At 41.7% G+C, this 21,324-nt stretch overlaps 1 protein-coding gene across 2 annotated transcripts in view; it reads left to right on the top strand.

Annotated features, from left to right (window-relative positions):
* Window positions 1–21,324, top strand: part of ST3GAL2 (ST3 beta-galactoside alpha-2,3-sialyltransferase 2) — a 268,783-nt gene that overhangs the window by 119,407 nt on the left and 128,052 nt on the right. For both annotated transcript variants that reach the window (XM_033943538.1, XM_033943539.1), the window contains exon 2: window positions 17,568–18,826. In XM_033943538.1, the coding sequence (XP_033799429.1) occupies window positions 18,473–18,826 (354 nt within the window). In that variant the 5' untranslated portion in view covers window positions 17,568–18,472. The remainder of the gene's footprint in view (window positions 1–17,567; window positions 18,827–21,324) is intronic.

Raw genomic sequence — 21,324 nt, 5'->3', positions numbered from 1 at the left:
TAATTATGCTACAATGGATGTCCTTATATTCTGTGATCTTTTCTCTATGACATCAACATTTTGCATATAGGTGATGTTTAACTATATATTTAAAAAGTCAGATATTTAAGGTTATGTATGAGCCCATGTTAATGGATTTTGCAGGCAACTTTTCATAAAGGTGGTTAGACTTTGAGGTTCATTTTCAAAACACTTAGACTTACAAAGTTCCATAGGTTACTATGGAACTTTGTAAGTCTAAGGGCCTCTTCTATTAAACTGTGCTAGCAGTTTTCTAGTGCGGGGAGCCACATGGAATGGCCCATGCTGCTTCCGACGCTCAGAGTTCCTATGAGCGTCGGGAGCAGCATGGGCCATTCAGCACGGCTCTCTGTGCTAAAAACTGCTAGTGCATTTAATAGAAGAGGGGGGAAAGTGTTTTGAAAATACACATGCAAGCGTATACTTATCTGATGATGATTTCCATGTGGTGTATGTCATTTACCGGGGTATCTGTCTTCAGTGGTTTATGCTATTGTTTCTGAAAGGCCCATGTGGCAGTGTTCTCAAAAGACTAATGTAATTCTTTTTTTAGTTATGGGTAAGAAGCAGAGTACCCACTGGTTACCAATTACCCATAGAATCACTTACAAAATCACTTTAAAAAATCTTATTGCTTACCTTCAAGACTAAAACAACACACACCCCAGGATTTATAGACAGATTACATATCCCACACTGTTCATCTAGAACAGTGTTCTTCAACCTTTTTACATCTATGGACTGGCGGAAATAAAAAGAATTATTTTGTGGACCAGCACCAGTCCGCGGACTGGCGGTTGAAGAACACTGGGCTAAGCCGTGGGCCAGACTCCGCCCATGTCAGCCCAATCTCTGCACCAGACCCCACCCCTATAATAGTAATAATTGTAACACTATTTTTTTCCATTCATTTTTTCATATATACACACAATATAATCTTATTAACAACACATAATGGTTAACCACAAAATTAAACTACACAAAGCACACTGTATGCTTCTCAACATTCATTCCTACCAGAAGACAAACATAAAGCATTCTACTCTACTAAAATCAACTTATCTTGCAATGATTCACAAGGAATCAATACAAAAGAACTGTTCAACCTGATCACGAATTTATTCGACACCACTCGTTACACCATTCCCACACACAACACTAAGTTACCCTCTGCAAATGATTTAGCACTGCACTTCGATTCAAAATTTAAGAACCTAAGAAACAACTGCTCAACAAACGACCCTAGTGATCATCAAATAGCTAACATACAAGGAAATGAAATACCAGCAGACATGATCTGGAGTTCCTTTCAAGACTTAGAATGGAATAATTATACCAAACTATATAACAAATACTCTAAATCTTATTGCGTTCTAGATTCATGCCCCCCAGAAATTATGAAAGCGGCGCCTTTAGAATTTAAACTATCATTGCTGCAATACTTAGCCCATAACCTAAAAAATGGGTAGTTCCTCACTAACAATGGTCACATAATAATAACCCCAATCCTAAATATAGTAAAGAATCATCAGCCCTAGTAACCAACTACAGACCAGTAGCATCCATTCCATTTATTGTAAAAATCATGGAGGGATTGGTACACACCCAATTGATGGAATATCTTGATCAGTTCTCTCTCCTACATGAAACTCAATCCGGTTTTAGACCTTTTTTCAGTACGGAGACAGTAATTGCGGCTATTTTAGATAATCTGTGTCTATTGTTTAGCAAGGGCTTCAATGCCTTGGTCATGCAATTTGATATGAGCTCGGCCTTTGATCTGGAAGACCATGAGAAAATGCTACAATGCCTGTTCGCTATTGATATCAGGGATGAGGTGTTGAACTGGTTTCATGACTTCCTTATATCCCGTACTTATCAAGTACGTTTCAATTATGATCTCTCCGAAACCTTGAGCAATCCATCCGGTGTGCTGCAGGGGTCACCACTATCCCCACTGCTTTTCAATGTGTACATGTCCTCACTGGGCGTGCAATTAACCCAGCTAGGGATAAAATTATTCAGTTACGCAGATGACTTTACGATTATCATCCCATTTGCTGACTCTGTCTCGGAAACTATTCCCAAAGCTTTGGAAGCTATAAACGTGATGGAGCAATGGATGACACACTTCAAACTTCAAACTCAAACTTCAGAAAAAACAAAATTCTTCATTGCTTCTCCACATCCGCTTGACATCAAGACACCACTTTGCATCAATGAACTTAGTTACCCTATTCAATCCACCATGAAGATACTGAGTGTAACCCTGGATCAATGCCTAACCATGAAAGACCAGGTGGACTCCTTAATCAGAAAGGGTTTTTTCACTCTCTGGAAACTTAAATCCATTAATTCATATTTTGATACGTCAGCATTGAGAACCCTGGTTCAATCCCTCGTACTAAGTCAACTTGACTACTGTATCTGTAATGTTTCTATCATGTCCCCTCTCAGTCTCCTCTTTTCAAGGGAGAAGAGGCCCAGTTTGTCCAATCTCTCGCTGTACGGCAACTCCTCCAGCCCCTTAACCATGCTCTTCTCTGGACCCTTGTGAGAAGTACCGTGTCCTTCTTCATGTACGGCGACCAGTGCTGGATGCAGTATTCCAGATGAGGGCATACCATGGCCCGGAACAGAGGCATGATAACCTTCTCTGATCTGTTCGTGATCCCCTTCTTAATCATTCCTAGCATTCTGTTCACCCTTTTCGCTGCCGCCGCACATTGTAGAGAATGGTTAATGTGACCATTTATTTTTTTCATCAAAACGGGACATTTATTAATTTTCAGTCCTGCCCCCAATCCCTCTCTAGCCTAGCCCCACCCCCAATTTCTTCCATTTATTTTTCATGTACACACAATATCTTATGGTGTCGATACAGGCCTTAAAATCATGACTTACCTCCTAGCAATTTCATCCCACTGCTGTGTTGCAGACAAGCAGGGAAGGCAATGTTTAGGGTGCAGTTTTGACCACCCACCTTCTTTGTGGCCTGTATGGCCACACTGCCTGTACACAGCTCACTATGCCATGCTTCCTGGAAACATAAGAGAATGGCACACAAAACTAGTTCTTAGATAAATCCTACATGATGGCTTTTTTAATTAATGCATTTTCTCCAAAACCATCTGTGGTGTTTTGCGCAATGTATTTGCTGGTGCTGCATGCATATCCTGCAAGCTCATATTTCACACTGAACATCTGAATTGGTAAAGCTGTGCCATTTGGAAGATAACGCTGAAAAGTCTCCTATAAATACCCTGCATATGAAAGGCTTATGTGGGAATCAATATAATAAAGCTTTCTAGTGAGAGAGCACCTGGGGCCTTATAGGCCAATGACATAGAAAATGGAAGAGTGCTAATCAAATCTCTCCTTTCTTTATAATCCTGCCTTGGGTAATAATCCCTCTGTGGCACTGGGAGAAAGGAGTCTTTCAAAATGGTAGCAATCCTTCTGTTTGATTGATTTGCATCTTTTCTCTTCAAAGCAGGAGAAAGGAAGGGACCAGGAGAAAACATGAATGCAGGTCTGTCTTGCACCTCTACTTTACAGAGATGAAGGACCAAGGTAGAGCAAAGATCTATTGGAGGGGACTTCTTGGGAGCCCCTTTGTACACAGAAGCATTTTTGTAGTGGCTTTCACCTGAGAAGCAGAACTGCAGAGAGAGCCTCTTGATAAGAAATTGATAGCATGATATTGGGCTGGAGTAAGTGTTTTGCTCAGAGTGGATATAATGGACCTGGAGAATGAATCATCTATGTTTTTCAAGCTACACAAATGATGTAGGCCAGTGTTTCTCAACTCAGTCCTGGAGTGCCCTCTCACCAGTCAGGTTTTCAAAATATTCACAATGTTTATACATGAAAGAAATTTGCATATAATGGAGGCAGTATATGCAAATCAAGTTTATGCAAATTCAATGTGGATATCCTGAAAACCTAACTGGCAAGGGGGTACTCCAGGACCGAGTTGAAAAACACTGATGTAGGCTGTGCTCACTCTCTACAGTGGGAGAAAGGGATGTGAGTGAGGGCATCCTATGTAGAACTATGACTACATGCAGGGCCGAATTAAAAGTCCCAGTAGGCATGTGCCTAGGGCCCGAAATGGTCAGGGAGGGCCCGCTGAAGGAGGGTATTAACTCAAATTTTGTTTTTCAAAAGGTGATGGTCCCCCCCTCAGCATCGATCGACCGACAGGCCCCCCCCCACCCATCGACGGAAAGTAAGATCAGCAAGCAAACCGGGTAATCTCGGCAATGGCAACTATAATTTTGCAAGTGGTGCTGCTTAGCCAAAGCTTCCCTCTGATGCGCCCAGGCAGAAACAGGAAGTTGCGTTAGAGGGGAAGCTTTGGGCTGAGCACTACTTGCAAAATTACAGTTGCCATTGTTGATCTTACCCGCGTTGCTTTCTGATCTTACTTTCCTTCGATTAGGGGCAGCACATTGCCGATCAGTCTGTCGATCGGAGGGGGGGCTTGTATTGTCAACCGATAAAGGGGGGGCCATCACCGTTTGAAAAAAATCAGAATGAAAGTTGAGTGGTGACCTGCGAAGATGAGGGGAAGGGAGGGAGATGGGCCTGGGTTGGAGGGAGAGAGAAGGAGGGGGGCAGGAGGAGAGATGCCAGAGGGAGACAGACAATTTCTGGAAGGGGCAGACAGTGGATGGAAGGAAGAGAATGACAAGAAAATGAGGAAAGCAGAAACCACATGACAGGTAGAAAAAAAATTCTATTTCTTTGCTCTAGGACGGGGGTAAGTAATTCCGGTCCTTAAGAGCCCTAGGCAGGTCAAGTTTTCAGGATATCCGCAATAAATATGCATGAGATAGATTTGCATCTCAAGGAGGCAGTGTATGCAAATCCATCTCATACATATTCATTGTGGATATCCTGAAAACCTGAACTGCCTGTGGCTCTCGAGGACCGAAATTGCCTACCCCTGCTTTAGCTGTGTTGATAAATGTTTAGAAATAGAAATGGTGATCCTTTTATTGGACTAATTTTAATACATTTTTGATTAACTTTCAAAGACCAAATTGTTCCTCAGGTCAGGACAGGATACTTGTAACAGCAGCATACATTATTGATCTAAGGAAAGAGGTTTTGACCTCTGAAAGCTAATTAAAAAATGTATTAGACCAATAAAATGGTATTATCTTATTTTCCATTTTATGTTTTATTTTTATTTGTTAATTTGTAAATTGATTTGCTATTTCTTTTTTTTTTCAAATTTACATCTGCTATCTTTATAATTTTTCCCTATTGGGGGATATGCACCACTGTTTCTTCACCCCTAAACTGTACATCGTTCCTTCGGTTTGTAGCACAAGCCAGCATGCTGAATGCTCTGCACTGCTCTGCTCAGTGCAAAACATTCAGCATGCAAAACATTCAGCCCACCAGCTAGCGCTAAAATCCTCTTCCGTGCTTTTGTATGAAAAAGGAGGGGGAGTTAGTTTGTAATTACTTATTCCATACTGGATGAGGGTGGTTCTGTGTCCTGTGTGTATGAAAGACATGGTTTTCTGTTAGCATTGACTAGCCTTGTTTGGCGAAATGCAACAGGCATGGTTCTTGGGAGCACCTTGAATAAACCTGATTTGAATCTCCTAATTGTCTGCCAATCTTCTTTTGTTCCACATTGGATTCTTTGGTGGACCGCTTGCCTTGTTGTTTTGTTACAAATTAACATTCATGGAGTGGACCCTACTAGAGGAGTTACAGATTTGGTTGTTTATACATACATATGGGTTAAAGTTGGATGACATAGAGTGAGGTAATTGAGAGGAGTTGCAAACTTTGATATTAATATAGACTTATGTTTCAGATAGTATTACTGCTTTACAATGCATTTGAACACTTTTATAAACGTATGGAAAGGGTTCTGAGTTAAAGTCCTGGGCAAGTAGGTGGGAAGGGAAGGAAGGGGAAATTTGTTCAGAAATGGTTGGGTCTTGCATAGAACTAAACCTGTACACTGGCACTGGTATGGTAAACTTTGTTGTCTGTTTTGAATTTTATAATAAAAGAAAAAAAGAAATACAAGTGAAAATAAAGAAGTAAATAAATGGGGGCCCAGTACTTGTGTGCCTAAGGGCCTTCGGAGAATTAATCCTGCCCTGACTGCATAATGTCTTTGTCCACCTTCTCTTGTTCCATAAGGCCTTTAAGACAGTGAATACTAATAATATTCTGTAACTCTATTCCTTTCTCAAAAGTTCAATTTTCAGTATACTGTATTACAACAGTATTGCCCGTTAGAAAATCTGTCATTTCCTGGAAGCAGGCCAAGTGCCAGACAGGCTTCTGGTGCACAAAGAGAGAAAGAACAGTCTTACATTACATCATATGTTCTTCCCCAGTGTATTTTGACTCCTAATCTGCCTAATTTATGCTGGGTTTTACAAAATATCCACAAACTTAGGGGCTCATACTAAAGAAAAACTCAAAAACATTCAAAAGTGGCCTAAATCGGTACTTGGATGATCAAAAAGACAAATCGTCCAAGTACTGATAATCAAAGCTGGTTTTAAAAGTATCTAAAATCAGCTTAGGCCTTTACCCTGCCTCTGAACGCCTAAAATGGCGTTTTTAGAGAAGGGGAAAGGGTGGGAGGTGGGCCGACCTAGACTTAGTCATACTTAAGGTGACCATGCGTCCCGTTTTCAACGGGACAGTCCCGTTTTCGGACCGACCGTCCCATTGTCCCGACCCACCGTTTTGGGACACCAAAATGTCCCGTTTTCAGGGATAGCGTCCCGAAGCTGTGTGCGGGGACACCAGGATGGGCGATCACTTTCCCTCCCTGCCATACCGATTCAAACCCTGGGCCGCCGCCACTGCTTCTTGCCTTCATCCTGACGTCAATTTTGACATCTGAGATTAAGTTCCGGGCTAGCCAAAGGAAGGAGGCACTGGGGGCACTAGGGACACAGGACAGAGGCACTGGGGGCACTAGGGACATAGGAAGAAGGCACTGGGGGCACTAAGGACACAGGACAGGCACTGGGGGCACTATGGACATGGGAAGGAGGCACTGGGGGCACTAGGGACATGGAAAGGAGGCACTGGGGGCACTAAGGACACAGGACAGGCACTGGGGGCACTATGGACATGGGAAGGAGGCATTGGGGGCACTAAGGACACAGAACAGAGGCACTGGGGCACTGTGGACATGGGAAGGAGGCACTGGGGGCACTAAGGACACAGGACAGAGGCACTGGGGGGCACTATGGACATGGGAAGGAGGCACTGGGGGCACTAAGGACAGAGGAAGGAAGGAGGGAGGGAATAGAAAGGGACAATTGTTGGGCCTGAGTGCAGAAAGAAAGAAAGAAATGAAAGAAAGGATACACATTTAGAAGGAAACACAACCAGAGACTCATGAAATCACCAGACAGCAAAGGTAGGAAAAATGATTTTATTTTCAATTTAGTGATCAAAACGTGTCAGTTTTGAGAATTTATATCTGCTGTCTATATTTTGCACTAAATTTGTCTATTTTTCTTTTTAAATCTTTATTCATTTTTATACTTTCAAAAAGTGTTTCATAATACAATACAATCATACAAACTTTAATATAACTTTTTATCCCTTATATATTGAAATATAATATATAAATCCTCCCACCCACCCTCCCTTCATTATAACTTAATAATTTCATAAAATTTAAAAAATGAACCCCCCTCCCCCACACTATATCTCAATAAATAAAAGGGGAATTAAAAATTATTAAATATAATCAATCTTTACAATAATTTGCTAATGGCTCCCAAACATCAACAAATTTATTATAGCGTCCCTGTTGAATAGCTAATATTTTTTCCATTTTAAAGATATGACACAATGAATTCCACTAGAAATTATAGTTTGATCCATCAAAATTTTTCCAATTTTTTATAATTTGTTGAATAGCAACTCCTGTCATTATCAGTAATAATTTATTGTTTTTTAGAGGATATTTGACTTTTTTTCCTCATTGATGTGCCAAATAATATCGTATCATATGAAAGCGCTACCGGATTCTCAAGTAAATTATTAATCTGACTCCAAATAGATTTCCAAAAATTATGTATTAGAGGACAAAAGAACAATAAATGATCCAATGTACCGGCTTCAAGATGACAATGGCAGCATCTTAGAGCGATCTAATTTTTGTAAACGCACCGGGATCCAGAATGCTCTACGCAACAGAAAAAACCAAGTTCGTCTCATAGATGCAGACACTGTACATTTCATCCTCCAAGAACAAATTTGTGGCCATTGAGAAGCAGAAATTTAATGCTTAATCTCAATGCTCCAGATGTCCCGAAGACCATTTTTTGGTTTTTTTATTCATAAATCCAGATATTAATTTATATCACTGAGCAGCCCGGTGTCCCAGGAAGTCCACCTGAAAACATAAGAAAGGCAAACTGTACTTATCACTAAAATTTTTCCATTCAGGGAACTCTGCCTGAATGGCTTGCTTCAATTGCAACCATTTATAATTTTGTAATTTATTAAGATCATATTTGCGTTGCAACTGTGAAAAGTCAAGCAACTTACCATTATAAATAACATCATCTAAAGTACGTATACCTGCCTTCACCCAATATTTCCAGATGACCTTATATCCGCCAATTTTAATCTTGGAATTTAGCCATATGGTCTGATATGTTGACTTAAGTATTGAAATAGGTGATAAATCATTAACATATCTTAATGTTTTCCATGTATCAACTAATATTCTGTGATCTTTATATTTTCTAGGCATTTTAATACTAATGACATGACTTAATCTCAAAGGAAACATGAGTTGCCATTCTAACGTCAACCAATCCGGAAACTCTTTCATGAGCTCAGGGAGGATCCAGTACATACCTTGACACATAATATAGGCTTGATGGTACCTATAAAAGTTGGGAAAATTTACCCCATCCTCCGCAATTGGCTTTTGTAAAGATACCATAGCAATTCTTGCAGATTTTCCAAGCCAAATAAATTTTGTTAGAATACTATTTAATTTCTTATAAAAGGACCCCTGAAAATAAATTGGTAACATACTCATTTGATAGCAAACTACAGGCAAAATCATCATTTTAACAGGCTGAACTCTCCCCCACCAAGACAAATGTAAAGGATTTCATTGCTCACACATCTCTGTAACCTTTGTCAATAAAGATTTTTCATTTACCTTCATCGTTTCTTCTATTGTATTTTGAATCCAAATTCCTAAATATTTAATGCCTTTATCCTTCCATATAAAGGAAGATTCTGGATTCCTCAAATGAAGCAAAATATCATCCGCATATGCTGAAACTTTATATTCCCGATCTGAATAAGGAATACCTTGAATCTCCCTTGATTGTTGTAGAGCTAATAAAAGGGGTTCCAATACAATATCAAACAATAAAGGAGACAACGGACATCCTTGTCTAACTCCCCTCTTTAGATCAAAACAGTTTGAAAAATTATTATTAATATACAATTTAGCAGAAGGGGAACTATACAAGGCTTGAATCATTTGCATAAATCCAGAACCAATTCCAAACCATTCCATTGCCTGGTACATAAAGGTCCATTCCACACGGGCAAAGGCTTTCTCAGCATCAAGTGATACAAAGAAGGCTGGCCGCTGGATCATTTAGAGTTTTTGATAAATTTAATATATGAAACGCTAGTCTGGTGTTGTTGGAAGAATGCCTTTGAACAACAAACCCTGTCTGGTGCATCCCAATAATATATGGGAGAGCTTTGGCCAATCTCAAGGCTAGAATCTTTGCCAACTTTCCATCCACATTAATCAATGAAATAGGCCTGTAGTTTGAAACCAAAGTAGGATCTTTATTTGGCTTGGGCAAGACAATGGTTAAAGATTCTGCCATAGTACCTGTGACACAACCATTAATTAGTTGATCTTGAAATAAATTTAATAATTGGGGTAACAATACAGTTTGAAATGATTTATAAAATTCAACAGTAAATCAATCACCACCTAAAGCAGATCCAACTCTAAGGGATTTCAATACTGTCTGCAATTCCTTTAATGTAATCAGTTTTTCTAAAGACTCTTTCAAATGATCAGGAACTTAAGGTCCTTTAATTAATTTAAAAATATCAACTCCTTCAGCCTCTGTATTAGAATCAAGCTCGGAAAAATATAATGCTTTATAAAATTTTAAAAATTGTTTTAATATATTATTAATTTGAGAATGAATCTCACCTTTTTCATCTTTTATAGCTACAATTTTTGCTTTCTTTTTCTTTGCTTTCAGATAATTAGCTAACATTCTTCCTGCCTTATTCGAAGTGTCATAATACAATGCTTGTTGATAGAATAACTCTTTTTTAGCTATTCTAGATGAAATCTCATTATACTTATATTTATTTTTAAGCAACTCCTGCAATGTGCTCTGTTCCCATTTCAAAGCCAATTTTGATTCTAAATCTTTAATTTTGTTTTCCATTTTAAGTTTTTTCTTAATATGTGCTGAAAATGAAATAATATGCCCTCTTATAGTAGCTTTAAATGCATCCTATAAAGTCACTAAAGAGATTTCCTCTGAAGTGTTTAATTGAAAATAGTCATTCATTTTTTGTTGTAATTCTTCAATAAAGTTATCTTCAGCTAGTAGTGCATTATTAAACCTCCAGAAAGATCTACCACTATATTGATCTATTATTTGCAATTCTATCCAAACTCCTCCATGCACTATATTTGTCTATTTTTCTATAGTTACTGAGGTGACATGCATATTTTAAAGTCATTTGCCTTGACATCTTTGAAAACCCCCCCAAATATAAATGATAATTAACATTTTCTCTGCGTATAATGTGCTTTGTAGTTTTTTTAATTTTAAGGTTACCATTATGAATTAATATGAAGATATTATGTGTACATGAAAAATGAATGGAAGAAATTGGGGGTGGGATTGGGGGCGGGGCAGGGTTTGGGCATGGATAGGGTAGGATTGGGGCGTGGCTAGGGTGGGATTGGAGGCGGGACTGACAATTAATAGATGTCCCCTTTTGATGAAATAAATAAATGGTCACATTAGTCATACTGCAAGTACAACCAAAAGTTTAATGAGATTACCCAATTGGATCTTATACGTTTTGACTTAGACCAAGTCAAAACAGGTCTAAGTTCTGAAAAGGGCTGCTGAGCAGATCGCAGCTGCCGCGATCAGTTCAGCAGCCCCGGCAACCTGCCACCCCCCCACCGCAACAATCGCGGCAGGAGAGATGCCTAATCTCTCCTGCCGTGATCGCGATCCCCCCGAACTGCTGCGAACCGGCAGGAGAGATGCCCAATTTCTCATGCCTGCAGCCCCCCCTCGACAAACCTGAATAACGGCAGGAGGGAGCCCAGGCCTTCCTGCTGATGGCGCACCCCTGAACTGCCTCCACCGACAATACCGGCAGGAATGGCGGGCCTAGGGCCTGATTGGCCCAGGCTTCTAGAGCTCACACTTGGTTGGCCCATGTGCCTAAGGCCCTGCCCATAGGAGGGGCCTTAGGCAACTTGCCCAATTCTGGTTGGCCCAGGTGCCTAAGGTCCCTCCTATGGGTGGGCCTTAGGCACCTGGGCAATCAGGCCTGCTATTCTTGGGATGTCAGGCCTGCCAGCTGGACAGACAGGGGACCCATCCATCCGGCCAATGTTAAGGTAAGCTAGGGGTTTGTCGGGTTGGGGGGGCATTCGGGGGGTTCATGGGGTGGTGCGTCTCGGGCAGGAGGGCCTGGGCTCCCTCCTGCCGGTATTGTCGGGGGGGGGGGCGGTTCAGGGGTGCGCCATTGGCAGTAGGGCTTGGGATTCCTTCTGCTGATAGGGCTTGGGATTGTCGGGGGATGGGTGGTTCAGAGGGGTGCCATCGGCAGGAGGGCTTGGGATCCCGCCTGCTGGTTTTGTCGGGGGGGGGGCGCGGTTCGGAGGTGTGCCATCGGCAGGAGGGCTTGGGATCCCTCCTGCTGGTATTCGGGTTTGTTGGGGGGAAGGGGGGCTGGCAGGAGAGATTGAACATTTTTCCTTCCAGTTTGCGGCAGTTTGGGGAGGATTGCAATTGCAGCAGAAGAGATTAGGTATCTCTCCTGCCACGATCATTGCGGTGGGGTGGTAGGCCAGTTACAGGATTCTGTAACTGGCTTTGTTTTTTGACAGATGCCGGTTACAGAATCCTGCTTTTAAGTGAAGGACTGGCCCCTCCTTCGCCTAAAAGGTCGGGGTATGGGTGTTTGGGACTTGGGTGATTTTTTGTTCGGGAATGTGTTGTAGGGTTAGATGTCGTAGCAGTCTGGTCGAGTAGATTGCTGAACATGGAGGTAAACAATTCTCAAAAAAAACCTCATTATGGACTTTTTTGTTTGAGAATGGACATTTCCCTGTTACCAGCTTCAGCATCTAGGGACTTAGGCCAAAAGGGGACAGACTTTTTCTTTATTGTACCCCTCTAAGTGCCACCAGTATTTAAACAGCTATGCTACTTTTCTTCTGAACCTCAGCACCACCACTTCATAACTTCAATTAACTTTCATGGTGGTGAGCTTTATGTAGAAGATCGTCACTGGCTCGATCTTTTAACTTTTTAGTTTTTAAATCTTTCTTCAATTTAAGTGCTCAGCAATCAAGCTTATATATTTATACATATTATTACCCACTGTGTAAATATATAAATATCTTTTACTTTTTTCATTAATTTCATTTAAATGAACCACTTATCTTAATAAGTTTCTTCTTGCTCTATACTTTAAACTCGGCCTGGGAGGGCTGGACCCAACATTTTTCGCATTCTGCTTTCTCAAGGGTCCTCCCGCTGCCGCTCATCCACTAGAGGTTTGGAGCACGGGCCAGCGAGGTAAATACTCCAGTGCTCATAGGAATTCTATGAGCGTCAGAGCATTTACCTTGCAGGCCCACACTTAGAATCTCTAGCAACGTTTAGTAAAAGAATCCCTTAGTGAATTTCACACCTGTCATCAAGCCAGGGCAGTGTATTGTGAAAGCCATTTGACAGATATGAAACTCCTGCTGTCACTGAGACGTTATTATACCTGAAAAATATGTTGTAAACATCGTTGAGCTAAAATTGGAAAGACAGTGTAGAAAAAAAAGTTTATGATCATCAAAATTAACAGAAATTGTTGCTTGACGGGTTTTCCATTGCTGACTTTGTTCAGTCCCCATGAACACCAGAATTAGCTTCTGATGAAATGTTGGTACCCTTGAGAGTTCAGAGATTTTTGCCCAAAATTGGATATCATAAAGCGGTATATGGCTGCAGCAGGGCTAAAAGCACGCACACACATGTGTATGTGTGTGTGTCAAACTTAGATATCTAAGTGATAATATTCATCCAATAAGAGCCTTACATTGTAATGCAATGTCTATGTGAGAAGTTCAAAATGGTGCTTATTTTAAGCCTATTTATAAAGATGGTACAGGTGCCTATGTGAATTTATAAAATAGGTTTCTAGAGCCAGTCCACTGTAAATGCAAATGCTGATAACACTAGTGCTGCCCGATTCAGGAAAAAAAAATTTGATTCGATTCGATTCGATTTTCCTGCCCAATTGGGTGTTGTTGTTTTTTTAAAACAACATGGTGGGTTTATTTTATAGCCTCTTCACCCCCTTTGCCTTCTCCTAACCACACTGGCGCTGTGGTGTAAACAAACAAAATTTCTCCTTTCTCTGTTAAATCCTAGCTCACATTTGCGGTCTAACACCAGTCTGGCAGGATACACCTTTCAAATCTGACATATTGTGATCACAAAACAGAAAATAAAATTATTTTTTTTAACTTGATTGCCAGGGTCTCCTTCTTTCTTCTTTCTCCGTGCTAACCATTCATCTGCCATCTCTGTCCTCCCTTCCGTTTCTCTTCCCTCCCCCAGAGGTCTGGCATCTTTCTTTTTTTTCATCTCCATCCACAGATCCATCTTTTCTTAACTACTCTTTCATCCAGCATCTCTCCCTCCTTCCCCACCATCCCAGGTTCCACCATCTCTCCCTTTCTTTTCTCAACTACCCTCCTATCCAGTATCTCTATACCCCCTCCACACCATCCCTTGTGTTCAACTCTGTTCCTTCCTTCCCTAAATCCCATTGTCCATCATCTCTCTTCCTCTCCTCTATTTTTAGACCCATTATTTCTTCCCCACAAAGTCCGGCATATGCACGTCTCTTTGACCCCCCCCTTCCCTTCCTCCCTCCCTCCGTGTACTTCTACACCAGGGCCCATTCCCCTGAAGGTCTGTCCCACCCTGAAGGCCTGCACCCCCCCTAAAGGCCTACCTGTTCCCCCTGAAGGCCTGCCTGTCCCCCTCCTGAAGGCCTGCACCCAAGGCCTGCCTATCCCCCCTGAAGGCCTGCACCCAAGGCCTGCCTATTCCCTCCTGAAGGCCTTCCTGTCCCTCCTGAAGGCCTGTTCCCCCTAAAGGCCTTCCTGTCCTCCCTGAAGGCCTGCACCCAAGGCCTGTCTGTCCCCCCTGAAGGCCTTCCTGTCCCCCCTGAAGGCCTGCACCCAAGGCCTGCCTGTCCTTCCTGAAGGCCTGCCTGTCCCCCCTGAAGGCCTGCACCCAAGGTCTGCCTGTCCCCCCGAAGGCCTGCACCCAAGGCCTGCCTGTCTCCCCCTGAAGGCCTTCCTGTTCCCCCTGAAGGACTGCACCCAAGGCCTGTCTGTCCCCCCTGAAGGCCTTCCTGTCCCCCCTGAAGGCCTGCACCCAAGGCCTGCCTGTCCCCCCTGAAGGCCTTCCTCTGATGTCAGAGGAGTGGCGGGACCGCAGCAGAGAGAAGACAGCTCAGAAGATCCAACAGCAGCTTGCAAAGATCACTAACACTAGCGATCTTATGCAGGTTGATTAAATTAGGTAAATCGATGCCGGGAGGCCAGGGGGGAAGCCGGACAGAAGCACTGACACTTCCCACTCGCCCTCTAAAGCAGGAGCGGCAGTGGCCGGACAGCAAGAGGCAGTGCTGCCGACTGGCATCTTCAGGAGCTGTATTTGCAAGGCTCACCAACATCACAACTTCACCAGTAAACTAAGCATGACTTGAGCAGGAACCCAGGGTTCGGCACAAGCCGGGATCAGCTAACAAGCAGGAAACGCACCGTCTACCAGGAAATCAAACTGCATTTGATTTCCTGGTAGACGATGTGTTTCCCGTGCCGATCTCTACATTTGATTTCCTGGGTCCCTGCTCGAGTCATGCTTAGTTTATGTATTGGATCCTTCCTGAGCTCATAGAACATCTCCCTGATTGGCTTTATTTAGAATGGCAACTCATGTCTCCAATTCGATTGTGTCATGTTTTAAGTATCAAGTTACCCATATATGTTAAGGACAATAGTATTTTATTTGACACCTGGAAAACTTTGAAATTTATTAACAACTTAACAGATGTTCCAGTAAAAAAGTCTACATGTCAATCCTTATGGCTAAACTCCAAGATTCAAATTGGGAAGTCTAAGATCCTTTGGAAGCATTGGATGCAGGCAGGTATACGTACACTAGATAATGTTTTATCAGATGGGAAAATGCTTGATTTTTCACAACTGCAACAATCATTTGGCATAACAAAGTCTCAAGTTTATAAATGATTGCAGTTGAAGCAAGCCATTCAGAAGGGGTTCCCTGATTGGTGAAATCTAAAAAATCAGTATAGCTTGCCGGTCCTATGCTTCCAGACAGATTTCCTAGGGCATCAGGCCGCCCAGTGGTATAAATTAATATCTGGTTATATAAATAAGAAACTAAAAATGAGCCTTCGGTATATTTGCAGCATTGAGATTAAGCAACAGATTTCTGCTACTCAATGGCCACGAATTTGGTCTTGGAGGATGAGATGTACAGCGTCAGCATCAATGAGACAAACTTGGTTTTTCTTGTTACATAGAAGCTTTTAAACCCTTGTTCGTTTACAGAAATTAGATAGTTCAAAATCCAATAGATGTTGGCATTGTCATCTGGACATAGGGACACTGGATCACCTACTATTCTATTGTCCTTTAATACTTACCTTCTGGAAATCTATTTGGGGACATACTTGATTTTAGAGACTGTGATTCTGTTATCTTATGAAACGGCAATCTGTGGGTCATTATTATCCCTTAAGCCACCAATAGATAAACATAAAAACAGACTGTTGGGTATTTTGACTGGGGTATCCATCCAAATGGTCACAAAAAATTTGAAAAATTTTGATTGTTTTGGTGGCACTCATTATGTTTAGTTTATAGATATGAAAAAAATTATATTTATGCAAGGAGGTAATAAATGGTTTAAATGGGTATGGGGTCCATTGACTAACTTTATTGATACTACTTGAATGATGTTTCCCTTTACTCCTGATTAGAATTTACACATTCAGGAAGGGGGATGGGAGGGAGCGAAATATTATATTGGGATTGTTTTCTTGATTATACACTTCTCCCTCCGAATCCACGGTTTCAGTATCAGAATAGCTGCTGGGAGTTCCCATTGTAGTCTCGAGACTACAACGGGAACTTCCGGCAGCCATTCTGATGACGGCTCTGCACGGGGCAGGAGCATAGTAAGATCGCTCCTGCCCCGCTTCACCGCTAGACCACCAGGTAAGGTTCCAAGGACGCAGGAGGGAGGCAGAGGTGGGTAAGAGCCGGCCAAGAAGTTATTCACGATTTTTCACACTGCGCGGTCCGGCTCTGCACCTAACCCCTGCGAATACCGAGGGAGAAGTGTATTGAAATAAGAGGGGGGGGGGGTGAAAATATTATTTATATATTTTATTGAAAGTTGTAAGTACTATTTTCTAATATATTCTGTAATGTATTCATGTATGCACTATTTTAAGTTTCAAAATGAATAAAGAATTAAAAAGAAAAAGAAATATCTCAAAACTTTTCTACTTTCCGATGCTTTTTCATAAGCATCAATTCTTATAATCTGTAATATCAATCTCACCAGATGAAGCATATAAACCTATCCTAAACCTCATATGTTACCTTTCCCCTTTGCTTTTCTATTATAAATTGTATTTCTTCCCCATCCTCTTGTGTAGCACTTTTTTTTATAACTATTTTTGTTGTTTATAGCTTAATGTTTTTATTTTTAAATCTGTATTTATTTGTACCTATATTTTATGTAAGCTGCTTAGCTGTTACACAAATTGCAGGATATCAAGTATTAATAAACTTGGAACTTGGATCTTAGAGATTAATGGTGGTGTAACAGCTTGCTCCAGTAGGCTCGAATACAGTATGTAGTAGAGTGCTTTTACCTTTGAATTCTGCTCAGACTAAACCTCTGATCTCCGGAGATTTTTAATTCCACCCTTTTTAACATTGCTCTGCCTCTTTAAAACTAGCTGTTCTTTGTGTGTGTGTGCGCGCATATATCTATAGATAGACAGATATACTTATATTCCTATGCAGAAATCTGTGTGTATTAAAATCTGTTCTTTCTAGGAAGAGATTACTTCTCTGCTCTGTAAGCAAGTTTTATTGTGTCCTTTCCGATATGCAAAATACTAGTGTAGATATTGCTGATTTTTTTAACTCTTCTGCTCAATTTCAGGACCTAATCTTTTTCATTTGAAGAGGCTGGAGGAGGAGAGGAACTAAAACCAAAGGGACGCTTTCAGGAGTGAAGCCAGCAGGAACACGCCCTTCTAGAAGCAAGGCCTCTTTGGGGATGTGCCCTCACAGTATGTGGAAGAAGAAGCCTGAGCGTTTAACTGCCTGCTCTTCTGGATATACAAGCTGACATTTTTAGCTCTTTTATCTGGAGAGGGCCTGGGAAAGAGAGGAGCTCAGCCATCTCCTAGGCAACAGCATCTCAGAGAAGGAGGGAAGATAAGCAGATAGGTTGCTGGTAAAGAAATTGAGATGATGTGCAGCTTAACCTCCAGATAGGAGGCACCTGGAGCTTGCAAGAAGAGAGAAATGGCGAGAGCAGCTGCCTCATCCCTGGTTAGACCTTGCTGTAATAGCAAATTCTGATACAGGCATGGCTTTCCGAAGCAGATGGCATAATCAGCATGAGTGGGAAAAAAGAGACTGGGGAGTCAGGCTTCACTGTCTATTGAAAGAGAGATCAATATCTTGTGGTGGACAGAAAACAGAAGGAGCCACTCAAATCATGCTCAGTTCTCTGGTTTTACAGTAAAACTTTGCTGAAAGCAGCAGAAACAAGTTTCAGCTGTACATGGAATGAAGGAGCCTGGAAAATTTCCTTTCTTAAACCAAATGTCAGTTATAGAGATCTTGCCTATGTAGAAAAGGTAAGCAAAATCACCAGTGTTGTAGATATTACTCCAGGAGCTGAATATGTTTGTTTATAGCCAGTGAATAGATGCACAAGATCAGTCTTTTTCTCTCATATGGACTTTCATTGCCATATGCCCTTTCTCTACTGTGGCCAAGATAATAAAGTTGGGCAGATTATCACTGGCACAGGGCAGGAGTGGTGGTCCCAGCCCCATGCTGACTTTCAGTATGAAGTGCTCCCTGCGAGTCTGGCTCTTTTCCAGTGTCCTCCTGCTGGTATTCATCATGTCACTCCTCTTCACGTACTCTAACCACAGCATTGCGAGCTTGCCCTACTTGGACCTGGAAAGTGTGGATGGAAGCCCTCCTGTCAAGCTGGTACCCAGCTATATCAGGCTGCAGCATCCTGGGAAGACTGGCCGCCTCCTCCGCACGTGTTCCTGCCACCGCTGTGTGGGGGACCTGGGTGTCTCGGAATGGTTTGATAGTCATTATGACGACAAGATCTCTCCAGTCTGGAACCTGGAGAACATGGACCTGACCTGGGACGTGCTGAGGTGGTGGAAGGTGAGGGAATCATTTACTGTATATATACATATATATATTTTGATGGTATTTAAGAGTATAAGACCCATTTAATCTGCCTTCATGTCTTTTCTGCATGTCCTATTTGTTCTCCAGCTTTATCTTGTGGTTTTGCTCATGCTTCTCTCTCTGGTTTCTGAAACATTTTCTTCAGTTTTGTTGTAGATGTATATTAAGAAGATTGGTATACTCTCCAGAACAGAGCAATCAAACCCCTTTCCAGAAAAATTAAGATTTTCATTTTATCTGCCTAGTTTGCTAGGGGACCTGGCCATATATGATCATTGTTTGTTCCCCTTCAATACCTTTTAAACTGACCATCCAGTTGCATTCAAATGTGTGCCACAGATGATCGAGTTCACAGATCACATTTTTTCATGTGCCCTCAATTTCCTTAACGTTTAGAATCCCTTTTTCCCCTTTGCTATATAGAAACTGGCCATTTTCATTCAGATTGAAAATTCAGGGAGGCCAGTGGCTATTGTGATGTCATCAAGCATTTTAGAGCTGATCCACCCTGGTTTGTGCTTGTGGTTACCCCATGCCCCACAACAAAGGTAATTTTATAACAGGGCACCTAGGCAGGGAAGATACAACGGTTCATATGTTCCATCTATTTTATAAAAGCCTTATGTGTTCATTTGCCTTTTACAAAATAGCCTACACAAAGCTCCTGCACAGAGTCACAGCAGGTAAGCGGTAGGAGTAACTTTTTGTGTGTTTATGTGCCTTTTACAAAAGGGCCAGCTTTTGCAGGGAAGAAAATTGCACCTGTTAGGAAATTGTGTTCAAACTTGGAAAGAAATGGGATTGGGGTTAAATAGGTAATTTTAGTGTCTTTTTTTTTTTTATATTACTTTGCTTGTTTAACAAAGGCGGTTTATAGCGTAGTTTAACGTGTCAAGTCTCTTTTTTAGTTTGATTATAAAAGCAGTTAGAGCATAACCCAGTAGTTTAGAATTTAATTCCCACCCCAACTCTCAGCCACTCCAGGCTTAATCTTTGCTTTATAGGCTCTTTAAGCCAATTAAGAGAATGGAAGGTTTAATTAGGGCACCTTCATCAGCAAGGAATTAGCTCTTAATAATACAGTACAGTGTGTTTAGATCCTTGAGGGAAACCTAAAACAGCATATAGTTTAATCTGTTTATTAAACTTGGAACTCAAACAAATGCATTATCAAACAACCAACAGTAATGAAAAAATATGTTGATTGCAAGTATAATTTTTCACAACTTAACCCCAACCCATTAATACTAGTGCTGGACAGTAGTTATAACTTTTTGTATTAACTATTGAAAAGTAGTTTAACTACTCAAAAATAGGTGGTAGTTGCCCAGTAAACTACATTTTAAGTAGTTAAATACTAATCTCCCCTTTTATGAAGCCACGTTAGGGCTTTTTTTTTTTATCACCGGCCGCAGCGGTATTAGCTCTGACACTCTTAAGAATTCTATAAACATCGGAGCTAATACCACCTTGGCCAGTGATTAAAAAAAGCCTAACACAGCTTCATAAAAGGTGGGGGGATAAGTTTTTTTTTTAACTACAGTAGTTTAAGTAGTTAACACCAACAAAAAAAATCTTAGTTGTGTTTTTAAGTTCTGCACTGCTTGCTTACTAGCACCCCAGCTAGTGCAGTTCTCTGGTGATATAATATCTTTGTTTCTGGAGCAAGTGATCGGATAAAATGAGAAACTGCACTATGATTGGATTGACAGGAAAGACGTACTAGTCTGTAAATGATTAAAATAAGAAAATGCATTTGGGGACATTTCTTTTGTGTTGTAGCATAGCTAGTGTTGTTGATTTAGGAATGAGTTCTAAAAAGCAGCAGGCTAACCCCCTCTTCTACAAAACTGTGCTGCGCAGGGAGCCACACTGCTCCCAACACTCATAGGAACTCAATGAGCATCAGGAGCAGCGCGGGCCATTCAGCACAGCTCTCTGCGCTAAAAACCGCTAGCGTGGTTTTGTAGAAGAGGGGGTGGGTGATCTGCAAAATCCAAAGTGGTGGTCAAAACAGCAGCTCAGCCAAAGTATAGCAACCAAAGGTGATTTATTGTAGTGCAGACAAACAATATACTGTATTTTTCGTTCCATAAGATGCACCTGACCATAAGACGCACCCACCTCTAGAGGAGGAAAAACCAAGAAAAAAAATTCTGAACCAAATGGTGTGCCCTGTACCCTGTCTCCCCCCTCTGGTGATTCAGTAGTAGGCCGGGACAGGGGACAGGGCACATCTAATGGTGGGCATGTCTAATGGTAGGCAGCCCCAAGCCAGCCTGCCACCAGCCCCAAACCAGCCCGCCAGCCCCAAGCCAGCCAGCCAGCCAACCCCAAGCCAGCCCGCCAGCTCCAGGCCACCCAACCAGCCCCAAACATCCAGCCAGCTCCAGGCCAGCCAGCTAGCCCCAAGCCAGCCAGCCAGCTCCAGGCCTACCATCCATCCAGCCCTAGGCAATCCCCCCAGTACC

Source organism: Geotrypetes seraphini, chromosome 4 (assembly GCF_902459505.1).
Source record: "Geotrypetes seraphini chromosome 4, aGeoSer1.1, whole genome shotgun sequence".
NCBI lineage: Eukaryota > Metazoa > Chordata > Amphibia > Gymnophiona > Dermophiidae > Geotrypetes > Geotrypetes seraphini.
The sequence above is the reverse complement of the archived record's forward strand: the minus strand, read 5'-3'. Positions and strand labels throughout refer to the sequence as shown.